The following is a 23,627-nucleotide window of genomic DNA, read 5'->3' as shown; positions in this document are numbered from 1 at the left end:
TTTGTTGCTCAGCTTCGCAGTTTAACACTCTCAAACTTTACAATAGCAGCAGGAAAAGTCTCCCTTTTTTCTGGTTCTTCTCCAAGGCTGCTTCCTCTGTTTCACCTCAGAGGTGTTGCTCGGGGAATTTCCCTGGGCATGCAAAAGTGTCACCCATCTTTCAGGCTGTGCTACTGAACAAAAGCAGCGTGCTGCCCCTTAGCTCTTTTTTTTTTCTTTTGGAAAAGCTCAGTGACCTTTGCTGGGTGAGTTGTTTGCGTGTGTGTGTCGAGTTTAGCTTGTTTTTAGTGGTGTCATACATGTGTAGTCAAGGGAGATCTGCATAATACAACTTACTCTTTGGATTTAGCTTCAGCTTCTGTGTGTTTTTTTAATGGTAGAGCCTAAATGCACAAGCACAGGTGCAAAGAACTCAGTGCTGAGCTTTGTGAGCTCCCTCCTGCCCTGGTTGAGTATCAGGGAGGAGTGTGAGAGGTGCTCAGGATGTTGCCTGCGCTGGGGAGGGCTGTTCCCTTCACTGGCTCCTGCAGCATCACCTTCATACACCATGAACCTGGAAAGAGGGGAAGGCCGCGGTGTCCTTCCCTTGGGAACCTCTGCAGACTTATTGTTCATAAAGGCTTAAAGGAAAGGAGAGGGGTTGTGGGAGCAAGGGCAGGTAAAAGCACCTTGCTCTCAGAGCGCTCCGCTTCCTGGCAGGCAGTTTCTAGTTGTACCCAGACATGAGTTACCCTAGAGGGGAACAGACAGGCAAGTTTGCTTCTGTTCCAGCTTCTCTCCTTTTAATTTCCATTTTCTTGGTTTTATTGTTTTTCACATGGGATTAACTCAGTGGTTCCATTTAAACTAGAAAGAAAAGTTTAATTCAAATTATTCAGGGACTTTATAGGCTGAGTGTGTTAACTTTTTGACTTCATCTAGCCCTCAAGCTTATTAAAGGGGTTTTTTTTTTAATTAAAAAAGATTAATGAGTGATTGCCCTTTTTTAGTGGATACATTTAAGATTAAGCCTCTCCAATATTATAATTGGAGTAATATGCACATGCTGTACCTGAAAGGCAATTACAAATACAGAGAATAGCACGTGGTGTTTGTTTTATAATCTTAGTGTTTCATTACATTTGCTGGTTATGAATTATCTATCAGCTCAAACACGACAGTTAATTCTGATTACCACTGTCTTACAATCTTTGGGTCAAATGCAGGACTTTTTAGACAATTTGAGTTTGTAGTACTGAGAATAATGAGAAAGTGCTTACATTGTCAGAACCTAATCAGCAGACTCTGACAAACTACACTTAAACTCTTTCATTGAAAGTTTTTATTTGGCAGAACAAAGTAATTGTTTGTCTCGAGTACAAAAATGCTGTTGAGATGAAAATCAAGCTGGTTTGGAATCTGCAAACTTAGGAATTCTTCTCCTCTGCATTCCACTGTATCTGAATCATCTTATTTTTTAAATGGCTACAGAATTTGGATTACAACTTTTCTGAAATTATATAATGGGCAACAGTTCTCATGAAAAAAATCCCAATGCCAACTTGCTACCATGTTGTGACACTGGTGTCCATAAGAGGTAATTATGAAAAGGAAGATAATCTGACAATCATAAATTTTAAGCTATGACTTTTCCCATTGATTTTAATATAACATGTATTTGCCTTTCTAAAAGAAGGAATTTTTTTTCAAAGGAATTAAGTGTTTGATAATAATTGTGGTTTTTTTCTCCTCTCTAGTGTTCATAATGGCTTCTGGGCTTTTGGTTTACCCTTTTGGTTTCAACTCTGCTACTGTGAAGAGATTCTGTGAGAATTCAGACATCTACTATGCAGGAGACTGCCAGATTGGCTGGGGGTACATGCTGGCAATTGTTGGGGTCATGTTGTCTGTCTTTTTACCATTCTTTGCAAAATATGCACCAAAAGAGCACATATCTCCAACTCCAATACCTACTATTTTATAGTATTTTATTACTGTTTAAGAACAGAACATTCCTGTCTACAGGCAATGGGCAGAAATTATTATAGCACTTCCATTTAGCTGTATTGCTAAAGAGAGGAAAGGAGATGGGGAAGAGGTCGTCAGATTCACAAAGACCAAAAGTGCATTGCTAGTCTTCCGTAAGCACGAGCAGCGAACACTCTGGAATAAGATTAATCAGCAGCCTTTATACTGCTCTAAACATATAGCGGCATAATGCCTTAGACAAAAACAATCTGTTTATCCTCAAAACATCTGTCTACCTCCCAGTTTTCTTTTGTGTCTCAAAATCGTAAGCCTTTTAAAAGCTTCAATTCACTTTTTATATATTATTAGATGTCAAAACTTTTATGAACCCAATAATTTTAAAATCAATAATGATATTTTGTTACAATTATTTTGATTAGTGAAAAAAAGAGCCTACTAGTAGCCACGGCCTAAAATTAAGCTTGATATCTAAAAAGAATTGTATACGAGAAAAAAATTTCTTTTTAATCTATATGTATTAGCAGCACCTGCATATTGTAAGTTGTCAGCACACTTTTTAGTACTGATCTAATCTTCAAGATTTACAGTCATCTTCATGAAAATTTGCATGAAATTTAGATGAGTTTTTTTCAGAGGGAGATCTAACCACTTCCAAAGGCTTCACGATGATTTAGTAGTTTAACAACAGGAAAAAAAAAAAGCTAAGAATTTGTTTTCAGTATTTCTTAGATTATAATTTAGGTGGACTTTTACAAAATTATTTGAACTATTACAAGTGTAGATTTTGGGGTTTGTTGTTTGTTTTTTAAGGCCGAAAAATCTCTGTTTACAAAAATGTACGTGCCCGATGGCCCTTGTATGTAGTGGTAATACAAGCCAGAATGAACTAGATTCTAGTATTCCCATTCCTATTAAGAGCCCATTATTGTAAAAAAGAAAAAAGTGAAGTGAAATGCTACTGGCATGACATAAGAAGAATCTGATGCTGTGTCAGAAGTAGCAAATGGCCATATTTCATGGGGTTGTACGTGAAATTTGTAAAGTCTGATTTCCACAATAGCGCTGAATTCATTACTATCAAGCATTGAAATAAGTGCACTTGATTGCCTTAAGCAAAAGAAACATTGGGTTCTAATCTCACCCCACTGTTACGTTTTTCATTTAAAATAAAAATGGAATTCTAATTCTATTCTCATTTTTTATTTTCTATTATTTATTTAAAAAGAAATAGTCACATAGATTATATTTAATTCAGAGCTGTACTTCTTAGTTTTGTATTTTGGCACAAACCAAGTGATCAAATTTATTATTCTTCACTTAGCTGAGTCAAACTGGTTCCTGAATTTTTTATTTTTTTTTTTAAAGGAAAGTGTACATGAAGGGACAGACAGAGACATGTTGAGGATGTATAAGAAAATGCAAACAGATAGAACAATCACTGTGTTATTTTAATGAATCTCAAAGACTTCTGCAGTCTTGTTTACATTGCTCACCCTTCTAAACTTCAATGGAACATTGCATTGTTTTCCAAAAGAATTGTCTGTTGTTACATTTTCATGCACTCTAAAAGCAAATTCTGCACATAAACTTAGCAAGTTCCATTACTAATCTCTGAAAATACAGATTTCACTGTAGAATTAAGTACACTGAGAAAGAGAGAGAGCGTATGCTATGCGTTTTTGCTCACAGTGACTAAGGAATTAAATCTTCCAAATATTTAACAAAATAGGTTGAAGGAATGCCTCTAAAGTAAGAAGAATAAATTTCAGTCACTTCTGTATAGTAATGTACTTTTCAGTAATGTCTTATGCTTTTTTTAATGAATGACTGAAATTGATCATTTTCATATAAGAGTCAAAAAAGTGAGGAATAACAAACCGTGCAAAAAGAAAATCATCACCGCGAAGTAGAGAGACAGAGATGCAGGCTTTTCTTTCCTAACCAACCTGTGCCTTTACACTAGAACCATTATACAAGACAGGATGAATATGGTTAAAAAAAAACAAAACAACTAACAACTGAAAAATGTTGAGTAATGTGTATAAACTGTATTACGTAGGGTTTTTTCTGTTTTGTGTAATGTTTACGACTGTTCACTTAATGTTTCACTAGAAAAAGTGATTTGTTAGTGTAAAGTAGAAAAAGAGCTAAACACTTACTGAGAGTAAAATTATTTTAGAGCTTTATTAACAGCCATAACATACCTAGTAGACACAAATGACCTATTCCTGTCATTACTCATTAACATAACTTCCACATGTGCAGAACTGGAACCATCAATCATACAAGTGAAATCAGTAGGACTACAACATTTGCGTGATGCTGATGACATGCAGAGATGCTTGTAGGTCTGGTCCCATAGTTCAAGCTTCCTTTGTAGTTTTAACTTACTGTTAACAATGGAGTCTCACAATTTACAACACTGCTGTACCAAATCCTTTACTTCTTAAAACTCAGCTTCTGTTGTGAACATCGCCAAGCTCTATGTCCTCTAATATTCTGCACCTTTTATGAGTTAAGCTAATGCCTCCATTTGGAACTTTCTTTAATATTTTATAATATATGTAGGAAATCAAATATATGTATATGACCTCTACAACTGGATAGATGAAACTCTCCTTGAGACATCCGTGCTCAGAAGCAGCTTAGCACAGAAGGTAGAGATGATAATGCAAGCGATTTTTACAACAGTTAGTAAAGCCTATACTTTAGATCCTCAACTGGAACATTAAGGGGGGGTGTTGCTAACAATACATATGCTAACACTGACAGATCACTTTTTTAAATAAAGACTGTCTGCGCGTTAAACTGTGTAAAAGCGTTTTCCTGTTACAAGTCAAACAATTTACTGGACCAGGTTCAAGTTTTATTCTAAATATATAATTTTTTAAGTGTAACTAAAAGCTGTATTTTCCATTAATGTGTTTCTGCGTTGACTAGCTGGCTCCTTTTTAGAATATTAACTGTTTTCTGTATTTGACTTGTTGGATACAATATTTCAATTATTTTAAATGTGAAATTTCCAATTGCCAACACTGTATAATAAAATTAAAAAACAACAAAAAAAAATGACACTGTTCACTATTTTCTTGACAACTCTTTTGTTTTACAATTCCCAACAGATCCGGTACAAAGCTATTGAAGTAGGGGAACTAGCTAAGGGGAAAAGGAAATAGAAACAGCAGGAATAACCTATGAAAGTTGATGTTTGAAGGCAAAGACACATAAACATGTACATGGTCCATCCTTCATGAAAGATGTTTCTATGGCAAAGACAAGGAAGTTCTGTGTTCAAATAATTATTTCTCTCCAACTTCCTCTGTGTCCTTGAGCAATCTTCCTACAGCTTCAGGGTCTGTTGCTATTTTATACAGGTGTTATACTGATTATTTATTCTTTAGAGAACATGAATCAGATAACATATCAACAGGAACCATATGAATACCTAATACATACAGCTGCATCCTGTGAAATCTTTCTGAAGTATCTATTATGTTCATTTCTAGAAAAGCTTTTACACGTGTTCTTGTAACCCAGCAAAGGAAAGGAAACCTGTTAGTTGGAAGTGGAATAAAGACCACCTCCCTACTTTCTACCAAAGAGCAACTATAATGCAATATGCAGAGCCAAACAGAACTTTGTTGATGTTTGTTAGCTATAAAACTTTGACCAAATACTCCTCAAAAGGAGTATATAGTCCACATTTTGAAATAGATATTGAAGGAATTTCTAAAAATTGAAGACAATGAAAAGCAATGGCGATCTGAATTAGTACTGATGGTCTTTTTCTAAGACACTTGCACTACTGCAAAACTTAAACATTTTAATTCAGAACTTCTCCAGTAACATCTAACCCACTATGTAACAAAACCCTGTTATTGTAATTTAACTGGGAAAGGTAAGCTATGAAAAGTAATAGTGGAAACAAAACATTGTTACTAACATTTGCTGGATAACACAGCATAGTGATATTTTCAATTATTTAATCAGATTTTCAGTATTAGTTTTGGTAAATGCTTTAGGATGTCCAGCCTTTATGGGTAATGATTAGTGAAAATCAGTTTTGGACAACCATTTTGGCTTTTACATTTCATTCATTGTTTTTACATATTTTGTCATCTCAATATCTGCAATTTTAACAAATTCTTGGAAAGTGTTTTGTTCTTGAACAGTTGCTGGTCTTACAGAGACACACTTGAAAATGTTCCTTTTGGCATCATAGTTTCCCATGCACCTGTGCACTCGACCTCTAATTAGTCTTGGAAGTTCCCGGTCCTTCATCAAAAGCATAATAAACAAATTAAAAAATTATACACCTTTCTAACCTAAAAGCTTTCAAAATGTCCAATTGTTAGATATTAGTGGATTTCTGAAGACTACCTCAAACACAGAAGGAATTTACATTAGGTTTTTTGCTATTATCAACTACGTAGAAGCTGAACTGCAAGTCCCAACTTTTTTGCTGACACAAAAGTCTGAGGATCCTTAAACAGTAACTGGATTACTGCTCTAGACCCGTTTGGGAACAATATGGTATAAGCATTCAGCTTTCCCTTTGCACAGTAATTTTCTGTTTTATCAGAACAACATATTATTAGCTTCATAAAAGCGGTTACAGCTACTGGTGTCTGTGTTATGTACAGACACAGAAATACTTACAATTTCGTAAAATACACAAGGCAGAGTCTCCTTTCCATCTCTCAAAAGAAAATTCTTTGCCCCATACGCTCCAGGTGTGACTGCAGAATCGAGTGTGCCTATACCATTTAGCAGAAATAAATCATGATGTAAACATCAAAGCAGTACTATGTATGATACACAAAGATACTATGACAACATTCACTACACAAAAGCACTAAGATCTATCAAGTCAGCATCAGCTCTCTGTGAGAACTTGTGCTGACAGCACTGGAAGGTCCAATACAAATTATGGGCTTCACTTAGTCTTTGAATAGCAAAACTGTATACAATGTCTCTCTAAACTGAGTGACCAAATGTGGTTTTCATAACCATCACTGTAAACAGGTTATTCCCTTGTTAAGCAGAGCACAACACAATTCTAAGTTTTATTGACCTTCGTATGCAAATCAGCTTCGAATATTTGCAACCTTGTCAAAATAGTTCTCTGAGATGCCATGACGTTGTATATTCTTATTCACCTTGATTTCAAGTTTAGTCATTTCAGTCTTTTGTCGTGTTAATTTCTCAGATAGCATCAATTAAAAGGCAAAGTGAAACACACTAAAAGTCATTTATGTTTATAAGTACTCCAGACATGAATTATTCCCAGATTAATTGTATTAAAAATTACTGTAATACTGTACCTCCCTACAGAAGGCTCCTTTTTAATAGGAAAATGTATTGTAACACATTCTAAAAACAATAAAATAAACAGGATAGGAAGAGCTTAAATGTTGGAGGATAACTGTATGATTAATTTTGTACCTACTTCAGTCATATTTGATAGCTGAATGGATCTCCCAGCAGGAAAATTAGATGGTGCTCATGCCAATATTTTGTGTTTTTAAGTATTTCACCTATTGTTCCTACAGTTAGTAACATTTGCTCTCGGCTGTTGGCCTACCATTATCATCAGTTACAGCACAATCTACCATGCTTACCTAAAACTTCAAATAATAGTGCAATTTTAGAAGTATATTGACTCCAGTGCCTCAAACTTTCAATGACTGCAGATATGATTCGCAAAGAATTCTTTTTTTCTTTAATTTTTAATTGAAATGATGAAACTTCCTTTAGAGGAAGATGAAAACTCAAGTTAGAGATACACACTCACACAATTTTAAAAGGCACATAGACATTTATATGTTATGTTAAATATCCAGTGTTTACATTAAAATTAGAGTATTTCTTCAGACTATACAAACAACTCCCTGCCAATTTATATGATCATGCTGAGGATTGTAGGTTATTATAGTATGAAAATGTCATTTCTAAATTTTCAGAAACTGAAGGGTTTAACTAAGGCAATTAGGACTGATGAAAGTATCATCTTTCCACACTTTTCTTTTTCTTTATTGTTTCCTTCATTGTATCTTCCTATTAACACTCTCCATAAGTTTACCTGACTTTTGTCTTCTGGAATACAATCGAATTGGTTTTCGTTCATTTTATTTTGCTGAATATTGTGGTTAAACTTGTATGCCAGACTATGATCCTGCAGATTTTTTGAAACAGTGGTAGGTTTCACTGGCCATTGTCCTTTAGAGGTATATGTTTGGCTGGTTTCTGTTGCTTTGATCTGCTGAGATGAATTACGGTTATCAGGGGTTTTTTTCTGCAGGACAGTTTTTGAACTGTTTGAAAGGCTCTCAAACTTTCGAATAATTCCACTATCAGGTCTTGAATCTGTTGTGTTACTTAAAGGAGTATACTCATTTCTGTTCCAAACTTTAGTACTGGGAGTCTTCTCTTCTGCCCTGCAGTACAACATAAGACATAGCTCAGTATTACAATATCTATTCTGAATACTCAGATATGTAATTAAAGTATATAAAAGCAATCTATGTATTGTAGTTTTAGCTTTAAAAACATGTGTAAAATATTCAGACTCAAAGCACTTGCATATACACTTAAATTTATCCATATACAGGGCAGTGATCACACCTGTGCTTAAATCCAGCTGAGTTCAATAGGCCTTAAAAGCATGCTTAATTATTGTCCTGCCCTGTATAAGGGATCCTTCCTGACCTCAGATTCACATTTATGCCATAACTCTAAAATAAAATAAGCAAAGTTTCTTCTGACAGTGATATTTCTGAATTCTTCTACCACCATCACCGAAGAAATCGTTTTACAACAAACTCTAGTGCTGCCCTTGTTATTTCTAACACCCTCATTTTATAAAGGCGGCTCAGAAATTCCTTCCGCCTCCATTCCATTTTGCCTTTGAAGGCACTTGTCTGAAACATTCACTCTCTTCTTGCCATTGCAAAGGAATAGGAGGAAGAGAGCAGAGAAAAAGACAAATATAACATTGCTGGAAGTTTTCCTGCCAGCTCTAGGCATCTGAATCTGTAAGCTTCTCCTCGGTTTATGAAAGCACAGAGTGCACAATTATATTCAGTTTCGATATACAATTGCCCTCACGTACACTGATAGAGACTTTGAGTGTATTGATAAATTTGGTTTGAAAGTGGGCAAAGCTTCAAGTAAAGGGGAATCTCAAAAAAATACATCTAAGACCAGCAAAATTCTATCAACTTTCATGGTAAGACTGAATTTTAGGCCTGATAATAAGGCTAGATATTAGGTCTAATTAATAGGCCTCATTAGGTACACTGGAAAGATACTTAATTTCACTGGGTTTTGGCTCATAAACACAATGGAATTGTGATCAGTGATCTGGGAATTAAAGGGTCTCTCTGAATGCTACAAGAATATGGAAAATTTAAGATATATTTTCACATGAGAATAATTTTGGTTAAGGAAGGATAATAAAAATGAAAGACTTCACCAACCTGCAGGCATAGAAGTTTTTTCCAGCATTTGCTAAATTAGACTTGGATGGATTTGGTGGTTTCATAAGGGAAGGAGCCATCTGATGTTCTGTTCGGCTTTCAAAGATAAGTTTAAAGAATCAGTGACATAGTAGCAGCTTTGTTGTAAGACAGACACATAGATCATAGTTTGTGAAACAATTAGTACCCAAATAAAAATCATTAAGCAACAAATAATCTGCTTTTACATACCCATTGTTTGCTGCTTTCTGTAGTTCAGCCACTTCTGAGTTTGCAGTTTCCCAGCCTAATTCTCAAAAGACAAAGGATAGAATATGGATACAAGCTGAAAAGACTGAAAGGTAATAGGTCTGCTTAGGGCTCCTACTCTTTATCTGCTTAATGTTCCACAAATAGTGTCACACAAGAAGAAGAAAGAAAAAAAAAAAAAAGGGAATGTGATCCTTTGATATCTCTAATTATAAGGCAACTTCTAACAAGTAGGTTGCTTCTCTAGACAATGGTTAAGTTACAGATATTAGACTTATTAGCACAGAGACTTTTACTTTATTATAAGTAAACTTTTTCACTTTATTGTAAGTAAAACACAAAGAAAGTACTAAAGGCAGAATTCTGCATCATTCTTTCCAAGCAGAATCTGAAGAACAGTTCTCTTCTGAATTACAAGAAAGACATCTTATTAATGTTTCTTCTTGTAACACAGGACTTGAATGTTGATTGAAATCAACTGAAAACAAAAGGTCAGTTTCAAGAGACTCTATTTAAATGCCAGTGCTACTTCATTCTCTAACACACAAAGAGTCAAACTCCCTTTAGGCACTAAGTATAAAAAGCTCAATTGTATAGAGGAGAAAGAAATTTCCTGGAGGACATTTTTTACATAATGAGCTTTTCAGAAATAAACATAAAGGATGCATATAGTTCTTGATAAAGACAATGTCTAATTTAATAAAATACAATCATAAAGTTAAGGTTTATTTGGATTTAGAGCCATTAAAAAAATAAAATATATCTTATTTACCGAATGATGTGGGAGAAAAGTCATAAGTACGAGTCCCAGAACTGGTACCTGGCTCAGTTTTAAGTGGATTTGAAGTGAGGGGCTGTCTATTTCTTTTTTTCTGATTGAACAGAGGTACAGGCAGACAACCTAAAATTAAAATTCAAATAATAATACTATACCAATAGCAAAAGGATACACAACCTACACTTAAAATACATAAATAAAATGACTTAACAATTATTTTACATCACCCATAGGAATTACACTTCATAAACATATAACAGACCAGCCATTGCCTCACAGAATTTATATTCCCAGCCCTCTGTCCTGCACATCATCCTGTGAATGAAACATTTCCCTCAGTGACCAGTCCCCTGACTCCATTCAAAATCTTACCCTGTGCTGCAATAAAACAGGTAACTCGCACAAATCCACTCAGGAAATGGGGGTCTGGGACTGAATACTACATAACCTGTATGAATACTACATGTGTGTATGTATATATACAAAAAAGCATAATGAGGTGTGAATGGTAAAGCACAAAGGAAGGGATGGTACCTGCTGTGCTGCGAGTTGAAGTGTCGGCTAGACTCCTTTTCATTTCTTTGCTGTATCTTAATAGGCAACACTCTATTGATTACTCCAAATTTGCTGTATGAAAGTTAGATAAGCAAAGTAAACTAATTCATGTTGTGAACACATCCAAATTTTATGCGATTTTATGGCAGTTTCTCTTAACTCTCTGTGTATCCAGTGGCATGCATCACTTCAGACACAAGCCTAAAACGTGCTAGCAGTTGTACTGAATTTAGACGATCCACAGGTACACAAGTAACATACAATTGCTCTTCGCAGATTAAGGGCCCAAATGATTAAATTTTTGAAGTAAAAGTTGTATTCTCTACTTTGTTTAAGTGCTGTAAAAATACTGAATTCACTTCTGAATTTAAAAGGACATACACATTCAAATACAAGGAATATTTTTTACTTCCTGAAAATAGAATACTAATAGAAAATGCATACTTATACATTGCTGTAAAGTGTGATGGTAAGGTACACGGCTTTGAATAAAAAAAAATGATCTAACTGTTCTGTGAAAAATAGCTTCATACTTCAAAAAATAAAATATTCTGTAATTTTTGGTACAGACCTAAAACCTTTTGCCAATTTCCTCCCACATAAAACACTTCACAAGTCAAAACAACATTATCAGCCAAATATTATGAACAGAAAAAGTCTATATTAGTATATTAGATACATATAATTTACCATATTTGCTTTCTGATTAATCTACTTCTATAGTAAATGTCTATATATTACTGTATAACATTGAGAGTACTACACAGACTACTGTGTAGCATTAGTTGCTATCCTATCAAAGTTAGTTACTGGTGCATATTGCTTTAAGTGGCATATGAATAATACTGCATACTTGTGCATATAAATAAGATACTACCTCTACATTTATTTAGATCTGGCAGTTAACCACATACAGCTATTAAACATGTTGATAAGAATTAAGCACAAGTATCTACCGCAGCTAGACTAATAGATCAATTTACTCTTTGTTTCTGTGAGATACATCAATTACATGTGTGACAATGTCACAGCAGCTTCTAGTTCGTGGCTGCTACACAATTTAAACTGTATTGCTAGCACTATGAAGCGTAATGGTCATCAGTAAGTGACATACTTGTAAAATAAAACCCCATAAACTTGACATTTTAGTTTACGCAGCCAGTTTTGGTGTTGCATAGGGTTTTGGACAGTCTCGTTTTGCTTTCTGTCCTCACTTGAAGATAACCAACCAAACCCCAGAGCTAAAGCTGTAATAAAAGGTAATTTAAGGATGGAGATACCAGGGTAAGCCTGCGCAGCACTTCACACAGCAGCAGCACCACTCAGAGACTAAAGGCAACGCCTTGCTGGCGTCTGAAGGAGGGCGCTGAGGGGAAGGACGGCGCTGAGGGAAAGCCCGCCAAAAATAACGGCCCAAACCCTCGCTGTGGCGCCGGAGCGTGTGAGGGAGAAAAGGGCGGGAAGCAGCGGGCGGCGGGAAGCTGACGGTGAGGGGACGCCTGGCGCCTCCAGGCCCCAGGGTGGTTGGAAGCTGCCAGCCCCACGCTGGGGAGAGCGCGGCAGGAGCAATTAAACTGGTCTTGTGTAGGATTTAATTAATTACCTCCATACCCATGGTAGTGGCCCACGTCGTGTCACGTTCAGCACTTAAGAGAACCCGGGGACTGGAGCTGAATATCCACAAACATGTGAACACAAACATGGATCTAAATAAAACTGCCCGCATTCTTCACACTGTTTTTCTCTGCAAGCACTAGTCTGGGTTTTACACATGGCTGTTTACAACCGTGTAACTTCTGACTGGTTCCTGTGTAAAATCTTAGCACCAGGCAGGACTGGAGCTTGTCCTTTCCTTGCAATCCTTCAGCCAGTGTCTTGGAAGGCTTTGGCGAGCCATGTTACACATTATATACATATACCTTTGTGGCTTTGATAGCTAGACTTCATTTCATTTACATTTTATTATTGCATATGTTTTCCAGCTCGTGGCACACATTGTAAGCTTTCAGATGCACTATCAGATATTTATATGGAGTACATAAAAACAACCTGAATTCTTAATAAACTAAATATGATCCTACTTAATTTTTCAAAGTGTAAGTATTGGCAAAACACAAGAATAAGGGATTGGTCCCTGTGTTTAATTCGGAAGAATGAAAGCTTTTGAAGTGTCTGCATTTATGCCACAAATCCATGGGTGCTTGTAATGTCCTGGGAGACCAGGAGTTAAAAGCTGTTTGGAAGTTAAGTTGCTCTAAGGGTATAAAAGAAGCCCCCGTGGCTTTAGTTCCTAAAACTCATGTTCGGAAATGCACTGTATCTGTCCTAAGAAAGCTCTTCTTAGGAGACGAACTTCTTGCATGTTAAATGAGGTAAGTGCACAAACGATCTCTGTATTTCATTCAGCATTTTGCAAGGAATTATAACCATTACAGTACCACCAGCAATAAAAGATAAACTATATGTACTAGCACTGCATGTTTGCATTTTGCCATTTACTCTTCAAACTGCTGTGGTGTTTAAATTCAGCAAAACCGGGATTCAGAGTGTGAGTCATTTTTTCAGGCAGCGTGTAAATAGCCATTTTGGCACCAGCGCTGAAGAGACTGGGGTCAAAGGACAGTACAGACTGTCCAGTGCTCTAAAATACAACTTTACAGCTTTGTTTAATAAATTACTTACTATGATTAAATATCTGACAGCTTCTAAGTACAGCAGTAATTCAGTTGAGTGTTTAAGTAAACAGTCTCTCTCTATTAACTCGCTGTAAGGTCTAGCAAATCTGTATGCATAAACTGAAACACAGAGAGCAACTTTCATAGGAAATATATTCCTGGCAGAACTTGTCTAGATAAGTCCTATGTTTAGCTTTCTTTTTGTAGACCTACAGTCTATCAAGCCTGGGTTATAAAGCCTCTCCCAGGCACTAGCCAAATACTCTCTCAGTCACTGGAGTATAATCTTAATAAAAAGGAATTGTTCAATAAACATTCTTTACTCCCTTGAAATGTAACATTGTGTCGAATATTAATTGCAAATACTTCTCTCATTTACAGCAGTAAAACTTAGTTTCTGTTATTAAGACCTTTTATTCTAAATGTTTTGATCCTCATGATGGAAGTTACGGCTGCTCTTTGGCTTCAGTTTCAGAAGCCTATCTGAATGGTTTTGGAAACAGAAGTCGTCAAGTTGTTGACTAAGGTTTTTTTGAGGGGAGAACACAATTATTGCCCCATTGTGGTCTATATCTGTTTCCTTTTTAATAAGAGATTGCAGAAGTTGCAAGGGTTGACACTGGCAAAGTTGTTTCAATGTGTTAGAGGTCTGTGTTAGCAGATCCCAAGGTAGAACTAGAGCCAGGAATACTAGGTAAGTCAGTCGTGGATAAATTGCACTTTAAATTCAGCTAGTGTTCCTTCTAATCACTGTTCTTCAGGTATTATAAAACAAAAAAGGTCATACAAGCAAAAACATGCTTTGAGGAACTCAGCTGTTCTTGTTTTTTTAGATGAAACTACTTGATGTTTCAGCATTATGTGTTGATCTAGAGCCAAGATATGATTCATATTCTACTGTTTTTGCTCACTTTAAATCATTCTGCCTTTGTATACTGTAGTGTTTATGTAACTTCAAAAATACATGAGTATACTCGTTACACCTACTTTGCAATGCAAAAACAGAGATAATTAAGTGCATTATTAAAGTTTACATTAAAAAAATATTTTCATACTGTCATGAGTACAAGATTTACCTATTTATCATCTATTAATAGAGATTGCATGGAGAAGTTAACTTTTGAACTGTGTAACAGTACCATTAACAGACTTTGAGATATTACTAAATATGGTAACAGAAGGGGAGGGCTCCTCGGGAGGGAGGAGTGTCAGGGTAGCAACTCCCTGCCTCGCAACAGGAGTCTAAAACTCTAAGAGAAAAGTTAATTCACTTCATTCACATCTGACCTAAACAGGCTTAAAGAATTTCCTATTGAAAAGAGGGAAAAAAATATTTTTTTTCTGAGACAAAAGTTTTACTTTATCATTATTTTCTGTTTTGCTTTCAGCAATTAGAGCTGCTGAAAAGCATGACTTCCTCTTCTGTTGTTGATAAACCTCCAGTAAGACGGGTTGCTATCTTCGGGGGAACTCATGGCAATGAGTTATCAGGGGTACTTTTGGTCAAGCACTGGCAAGAGAATGGAGCTGAGATTCAAAGAACAGGAATGGAAGTGAAACCATTTCTTACCAACCCAAGAGCTGTGAAGAAGTGTACTAGATACATTGACTGTGATCTGAACCGTGTTTTTGACCCTGATAATCTTGGGTAAGAATAGTTGTACTTTCTGATGTTTTACTTTTCTGGTTTTTAAAATTGTAAGGAGCTTCCTTTCCTGATTAAAATGTTAACACAAATTCCACTCTTATTTTAACTGTGCGGTCACATAACTGAAATTACTGACCTTTAACCCAAAAAGAACAAATTGCATGAGTGTTAACACATTCATTTTAAAACTATTGCTAGTAGAATGACTCTCAAACCAACACATAACCTTAAACACAGCAGTTTGAATTAGTATTAGATTAGCTGTATTTATGTAAACTTAAGTATTGCTGTTCTGAGTTGCAAAGTCTTTATGTCTCACATCTTCTTGTGCATTCAGCTTTGGAGCTCTTCTGAATACTATTATACTTGCAGGGAGATAGCAGATAAAAGCAATTTAAAGATAGACATCTGAGTATCTGAAAGAGTGGCATACAAATAAGGGAAGTGTATTTAATTTCAGTTATATACAGTAAAAGATGAAAACTTGAAATTAGCTAAGTTAGAAATACTGTATTCTATGGCAAAATGATAGCCAAAAAGCCTCAATAATTTAACTGACTCATTATTTTAGAAGAAATACAATCTATAATTACTGTAAAATAGTAATTGATTTTACATTTTTAATGGGATTTTATGTTTCTCTGCTTTTGAGACATGCATTCCAGAGGTGTACTTTGCTGTATAAGCATTCTTATGCTTGGTATAGTTGCATGCTAAACAGTTAATTATGTTTCAAGAAAGGTCTTAATGGTAAAGGTGAATATCACTGAAAGAAATACATATCACATATTTTGTAAGCACGGTTATTCTTACCCTGCACTTCTTTTCATCTGGCTTTTCATCTTAGAATTTTTTTGTTGATTATTATCTATAAGATAAACAGACTTTTTAACATGTAAGTGTTGAGGTCATTCTTTTAATTGCTTACTTAGGATAAACGTATTAAAAAAAAAAGTGGTTTTGTTTGTTTGCAGCTGCTTTGAACACAGAACACTTGAAAAAAGTAACAGATTAAGACACCTGCAAGTTGTTTTCGTTTTTAAACTAATATTCCTCAGTAAATCCTATTAAGTTGCCCAGTCCTATTACAACACTACTGACTATCTGGAATACCTTCACTTGATCCCTTTAAGTGTAGACTCTTCAAGATTACAAATGATTTTAGAAAATAAGAAAAAGGAGAGTGAAAACCTGATACTACTGAAAATAGTGGTGAAAGTCCCATTGGCTTCGATAAGAAGTATCCATTTAACAGTCTTACCTGAAGAAACCTTGAATTTCAAAGACAGAACTAAAGAATACAAAGGTAGATCATGTGATATACAGAATCATAAAAATAGAAAAAGGAGCTTGAGGGGCTCATGTAAAAATTCTAATCCACCTCATGTCCCACCAGTAGGTGAACTGCACGTAGACATTCCTAATAGATCATGTCTTGCCATTTCTTATACGCCAGCAGTGGTGATTCCATAATTTTCCTCAGCACCCTATTCTGATGCTTAAATATCCTTGCAGTCAGTAAGGTGTTTTTTTAGTATATAACAAAACTTTCTTTATGAAACTTAATACCAGTATTTCTTACAAAAATAAAATATTACAAAGCTTGAGCTGTATTGAGAAAGAAAACTGAATTCAGCCCAAAAGATACTAGGTGTGTCTATATTGTACTTGGGTAGCATCCCAGGCGTGTCATCAAAACTAGATTTGCTGTCTAGGCGGAACAAGTCTGAACCTACAGCAGCTTTGTACACCATTAACATGTAAGATAGATGTCTTTGTGTCATACAGCAGTTTCCTAAAGAGCCTTTATACAGACAGGAGGCAGATCTCAAACCCTTCCTTAGGCTAAGACCATTTTTTTTTGAAGTGTAGCACAGACACAATCACCTGAGATTACAAGTATTACAACTCTGGCGGAATAAATTTGAGGTAGCAAAATCTTCTGTGAGCTTTGAGGCTCAGGAAGGCTCAAGCAATAGACTGTAAAAATCTGATCAGAATATGAGAATACAAGAAATAAAGGAAGTTACAAAAGACCTTGTGAGTGATGTCCAAAGTAAAAGGGCATGGACCCACATCTGAATACAGTCTTCAGTAGGAGGTGGAGCCAGTCTTGGAAGTGGTTTAAGTTGTTAATAAATTTTGAGTTAGCTTTCTGCACAGGGGGAAATTTGGGGATGTAAAGAAATGAGAGAAGTAAATAGTCTCCACTAAAATCAGATCGAAAAAATTCTTACTACCCTTCTGCATAAGATACATAATAGTAAGACCTGTTTAACATTCATACTTGCTTTTTTGAAGCACAAATTCATAAAGTTTTAGCAGTTTGGTAATTAAATAGGTGATTTCAATTATGGAATTAAAGTAACAAGAAAAGGGTATACATTTTGTTGACTGTAAAGCCATGGAATGAGTTTACTAATTTCTTTGTACTGATATTAACAGCAGGACAGTGGTGGAAGATATTCCCTATGAAGTGAGAAGGGCTCAGGAAATCAATCGTATATTTGGCCCAAAAGGTAGTGATGATGCATATGACCTTATTTTTGACCTTCACAACACCACTTCTAACATGGGTGGTACCCTTATTCTTGAAAACTCCAGGGATGACTTTACAATTCAAATGTTTCATTATATCAAGGTAAAACTAATTTAAATGAACTATTAAAATAGATTATTAGTTGTAATGTTGTATTACTATATATAACTTTGTAGTTTCTTTAAATATACTATTTTTTATTCTGCAGAACTGTTTAAAATATTTAATCACTATAGGATGGGGGTTTTTTAATCAGAGATAATTAATTTGATTATAATATCAGGTAATTCAGATTTGCACTCATAATCTTCAAGTATTAAAATGAGCCTTCGTAAGACTGATGGGCAAAGAGGAATGCTTAGAATAACATCTATGAAAATGAATGTAACTTAATCTGCTTTCACATTGATCTGTCAGGAACTTGGACAAATTTGGGTCACACATGCTAAATAGTTAAACATTAATTTTATGAAATAAAGACATGGAAAAAATAATGGAACTAGGTAATGACAAATGTTCCCTTCATTAGTCTTTATAGGAATAGTGATATGTCTTTGGAAGCTGTTTGCTTCTGCTGTTCCTGAAGCTGCTAAGTATTGGTAGAGTGAGGGTTGCCAAAGTGCTGGTTTAAGAGTAATCTGGTTGAAGTACTAGTGACCTAGACAATGACTGATAAAATCGAGGTTAGGCCAATGGTGTGGAAATTTAATATTTTTTTTTCGTTAGAAACAAGGTACATTTTAACATTTGATTTTTTTTTTCATACCACACGTATCCCATTTAAAAGTTCATAAAATACTTGAAATATAAAAAGCTTATGATTAAAATTATATGAAGAGCAATGGTAGGCAGTTATCAGGAAAGAGGCCTGAAATAGGTTTCTGTGTCAAAAGAAGGTTAAAATAAGGCTTAATTCACAATCTGTGTCCCTATAAGAGAATCTAAGTCTAACACGAAAAGTACTTGAAATCTGCTTTACGGTACTTTAATGCTAACTTTTGGAACACTGATGAGTAGTTTTTTCTCCCTGTTAGCAATTTAAGACTAGACCTGTGTTCAGTTATATTAGGAGACAGCAAAGCTCAGTGGAGCATGTCTGGCATGAGTTAATGGAAAGGAGACCAACAAATACAGCTTTGTATGTTTTCTAAAGATGTCCTACTTCTTTGAGGGCCAAGAAATAAAGGCAACATATTGAAGACATTGTGTAAATCACTTCTGCATCAGTAATCTTTTGCAGCACAACATTTAAAAATATTTGCATAACAAAGAAATTTTTAAACAATCTCCACAGAACGCTTTGGCTCCAGAACGCTGTCCTGTTTTGCTGATTGAACATCCTAGCTTGAAATATGCAACAACTCGATCTGTAGCAAAACATCCTGTTGGTAAATATGAAAAATAAAGACTATTTTAACCCACTATAAATTATTTTTAAATATGCCCATTTCCATATCTGTTCATTTCATTACATTACACGAAGTGCTCTGATCACCAGTAGCTATTTGTTTGACAATATATTTACCAAATCAAATGTACATGATTATCTCTTCTTCTGAAGAGTTCTGATTTATACTTGGCTTACAAAATACAGAAGCCAGATGGAAATTCTTAAACTCAGTTAACCCACTGCTTGCAGAAAATATTTATCATATACGAGGATAAGGAAGAAGTAACAGCTTCAGAATAGAAATGTTTATGTCCTCTAAATAAGCCTTGGCTGAAAATGCTGGTTGTTAGCCCAGAAGAGGAAAAGCGAAGATGTGATAAAGGGAGGGGGAAATTATGTTCTGCATGGAAGTGGTTAACTTTTTCATTTATGGAATCAAACCCAAACTATAGAAAAAAATGATTAGTTTGCTTTTCATATTAAACAATGAGTTCTCTAAAGAGAAAGATGGGATGAGGAAAAGAATAAGAGAAACTAATATATATAGTGGCCCTTTCTCTTACCGTAGTAGCATACTCAAAAATGTACATATGGCTCTTTAAACTGATCCTGACTGGTGAGCTAAATTTTCTGCTTGCCTCAAAAATCGTGTCATTATGTACTTTACAATTCCTCTTAGCAGAAAACACAGACCCAATCAGACATCTACTTTTGCTGAATAATTTAAGCATGTGACATATTATGGCTATATTAATAATCTCCCTCATCTGCAAACAGGTGTGGAGGTGGGTCCCCAGCCACAAGGTGTGGTTAGAGCTGATATTTTGGACAAAATGAGGAAGATTGTCAAACATGGCCTTGATTTCGTGCAACTTTTTAATGAAGGTAGAGTAAGTAAGGAGAGAATGTAGCCTCCCGTGTCATGTCAGTGGACTATTTCAGGAGAATATTTTTTAAAAAAATATGTTGGGCTACAATATTTTACAGTTAAACAGGTTAAAGGCGGGAGGGGGAGGATTGTTCTCTAGGCCACTTAAGTGTGGCGTCAGAAAGTCAGAATTCCTGTGTAGCTCCTTAGGGTAGCTTTAAAGATATTTCCTCTTTCGGAAAAGTCAGTAAGTATATTTGATCTTAATCTTCCAGTTGCTTTGAGAATTTGAAATACTAGCTAACAGTATTTGTATAGTAGTATACATGGAGAACATACATAAATTAATACTAAGAAAGAAGTGATTAATTTACACACCTTCTGTGCATTGTTATCTAAAATTAAAGTCAGTAAGTTTTGTAAGATTTTGTTACACCTGTGTACTATCCAAAATACATACTGGCAAAAATAGGTGTTTACAATTCATCTAGAGTACATTTTGTCAGTGGGCTTTTTTTGCAAGTAGAAGGAAAAGAATGTAGTTGTGCGTGTCAGAATCTCCATTATTGTGCTGGAATGGTAAAGATCAAATAGCACTGATACCATTCTGTGTTGTGCAGCACTATCAAACAGGTCTTTCAGTGATTTCTTCGTCTACAAAACCAATCTTTAAGTATATGGTGAAAAGTCACATTTCAGCACCAAATTTAGATCTGGGCTTCATATACTGCAGGACATGACTGGACAATCTTTCTGCAACTTGGCTTTGAGGGGACAAAAATCTGGAGCTAGACATTTTTATGACATATAAGCTAATCACTAGTGTGTACACTAGTACAACCTAACGACTTAAGCCATTCTAAAGAGAATAAATAATGCATTGTTCTTTTTCACAGGCATTTGTTCATTCTGATACTAAATTACACTTATTCTTTCTAGGAAAGGAATTTCCACCATGTACTATTGAGGTTTTTAAAATAATGGAGAAAGTAGATTATCCCAGGAATAAGAATGATGAAATTATTGCTATTATTCACCCTAAACTGCAGGTAAATTCTAAAATAGTTTCCATTTGTGACACTTTATAAGCATTCCTCTGTTGCTTCCTCTACATTGTAGTATATTTTAATAGTAAATATTTTAAATTACAATATTGCCAATGGGTTTATTGAATACTTTAGACTTTCCCTATAGTAAGTTCTGTCACTAAGGTCATATGGTATTTCAGTAACTGACGTGGGAATAAGGGTCTGTTTTTAATCAATTTTGAGCATATGCAGCTTCCTTTTAGTACACCTTTACCGGTGAACTCTGTACAAGCCTGAAAACGAGGGCCAGAAACATGAAATTACATACTGAAGATTAAAAGGAATTCTTTTAAAAGCTTTTGCCATAATCTGGAGAGAATATAATTATTGAGCATAAACTCAGAAATCACATGAAATATACAAAAACTTGGAAGCAAATATGTTGTTTATTTTCTTTCTCTAAGGATCAAGACTGGCAGCCACTGAACAATGGTGATCCTCTATTTTTGACTCTTGATGGAGAAGTAATTGCATATAAAGGGGACTCTACAATCTATCCAACATTTATTAACGAAGCTGCATATTATGAAAAGAAACAAGCTTTTGTAAAAACAGAAAAAATGAAACTCACTGCAAAACCCATCAGATCCTCAGTCTTAGAACAGAATACTTCTTAAAAGCTTATTACAGATTTTCCATACAAAAAGTGGATTTCTTTGTGAAATCCAGCATCATTTCGTAGTAATTCATGGAATAAATAACTAAATGCAGAATCTAATTTTAAATTGTAATTTTACTAACATTGCTGAGCACTTTTTAAGATGAAACATACTGCTATAATGTTAATTATGACTGTTTACTTGTTCTAATGCATTACCATAGATGCAAAGAATAAATACTATTTTTATGAAGTTTGTTAGTTCACACTATATAAAATGATTAAACAATGTACCACATATGGGTTAGTGGTTATAAAACTTTTATCCAGTGTCATATAGGAAGATGCTTATCCAAAACTACATGATATAAAGAAATTACAGCATTTCTACTTTATAACCTCAAACCTCCAACAACCAACACTTTTTAAAATGAGGTGATCCTTGGAACTAATTCCTCAGATAAACATACAAAATATAAGACAAAGGAAAAGCTAGGGAGAGAGACACAGAGTGAGGGTATGTATATTAAAATTCTTTTATATTATCTGCATTTGTGACTAACCCCTACTGCGCTGAAGTGGAAGGCTTAGCGTTTGTTTTGTTTTTCTTTTTATACTTACAAATATAAAAACAAGCTAAAAATAAATTATTTCAGAGAAAAATACACTTCAATGAAATGTAAAGCTTTTTAAATTTCAAGTATTACAAGACTAACTCAAGCTGTTTCTGATTTAATATTAATTTAAAGACAAAAAGTTTGAATTTAGAAAGTATCTAGTAGTTGGAAACATACTGGAGCAATATTCAAATTCAGGAAAAAGATATGTTTATCCAGAAAGTTTCTATTGCAATGGAGACAAGTTTATAGCTTTATAACTTTCTAGGCGTATCCACCTACTGCTTATAACATTTCCCAAATAAAATTTTCATCAGCTGTTTTACCCCAAAAGTTTTCAATGAAGGAGGCAAGATTAGGTAATTACTCAGGTTTTGAAGAGGAGCGATGCATAAACCATACCTGAGTATTTCAGAATTAAGAATTCCATACAGAGAGACTTCTCAGAATTTTCAGACTGATTTGTTCTGTATTTGTAGAGAGACAGCCTGTCATAGTAGCTGAAAAAGAGAAGAAAATGAGGATTTAATTATTTTCTAAAGTTGTTTTTAACATATTTGACAATAATTGGGGATAGATCCTTTTTTCTTTGCTTTGTGTAACTCCTATGGCAATAAAATAAAAACACAGGACAGAATGTTTATTGAATTACAAGTTTTATTTCTTTAATTTAAATAAACATTGTATAAAAAGTACAGAATTATCTGCTCAAGTCATTATTCATAGTGCTTTTGATAAGAGCCTTGAGAAAGGAGACAGTATTGGCAGGGTTCTTTGGCCACAAAATGAGGGTATTTTCTCAACGAAGAACTTTTAGAAACAACGTCCCAGCTTCTTCCTCAGTTTTATCACGCAGTTTTATACCTGGACATTGGCACAGCACATTCCTTATGTTTTTTTGTGCCTTCCCTGTTTTATGGCTACACCTACAGCGTGACCTCAGTACAGTCAGAGATATCTTAACTTGTTTTCAGTGACAAGTCTACCCATAGCAACACAGAGTACAGGGCAGGCTAGTTTATTCTCGTTCCTGAGTATATGTGAAGAGGTATTTTTTTTTGTACAAAAACTGGCACTCAAAAGAATCCAAATGGAACTGTGTAGTCCTAAGGCTATATTCTTTCTTGGCAGTTTCAATGCAAAATTAACTAGCAAAGATGAAAGATTCCAAGACCA

The 23,627-nt window shown here is 34.9% G+C and overlaps 3 protein-coding genes across 3 annotated transcripts in view; 2 read left to right on the top strand and 1 right to left on the bottom strand.

Annotated features, from left to right (window-relative positions):
* LHFPL7 (LHFPL tetraspan subfamily member 7) overlaps positions 1-5,037 on the top strand; it is a 60,374-nt gene extending 55,337 nt beyond the window's left edge. The window contains exon 3 of the mRNA XM_068415807.1: positions 1,737-5,037. Within this exon, the coding sequence (XP_068271908.1) occupies positions 1,737-1,963 (227 nt within the window). The 3' untranslated portion in view covers positions 1,964-5,037. The remainder of the gene's footprint in view (positions 1-1,736) is intronic.
* A 1,014-nt stretch (positions 5,038-6,051) lies between these two features.
* Positions 6,052-11,050, bottom strand: SPATA22 (spermatogenesis associated 22). Its single transcript, XM_068415871.1, has 8 exons — positions 11,008-11,050; positions 10,468-10,596; positions 9,678-9,732; positions 9,447-9,542; positions 8,051-8,405; positions 7,590-7,719; positions 6,628-6,725; positions 6,052-6,243 (listed from the first exon to the last, which is right to left on the bottom strand). The coding sequence occupies exons 1-8, from the start codon at positions 11,048-11,050 to the stop codon at positions 6,052-6,054; spliced, it is 1,098 nt and encodes a 365-aa protein (XP_068271972.1).
* Positions 11,051-15,009: 3,959 nt separating this feature from the next.
* Positions 15,010-23,078, top strand: ASPA (aspartoacylase). Its single transcript, XM_068415806.1, has 6 exons — positions 15,010-15,351; positions 17,797-17,992; positions 19,185-19,278; positions 20,058-20,165; positions 21,088-21,197; positions 21,641-23,078. The coding sequence occupies exons 1-6, from the start codon at positions 15,113-15,115 to the stop codon at positions 21,851-21,853; spliced, it is 960 nt and encodes a 319-aa protein (XP_068271907.1). The 5' UTR covers positions 15,010-15,112; the 3' UTR covers positions 21,854-23,078.
* Positions 23,079-23,627: the final 549 nt, after the last annotated feature.

Source organism: Nyctibius grandis, chromosome 18, assembly GCF_013368605.1.
Source record: "Nyctibius grandis isolate bNycGra1 chromosome 18, bNycGra1.pri, whole genome shotgun sequence".
Lineage (NCBI taxonomy): Eukaryota > Metazoa > Chordata > Aves > Nyctibiiformes > Nyctibiidae > Nyctibius > Nyctibius grandis.
This window is presented reverse-complemented; position numbering and strand designations above follow the sequence as displayed.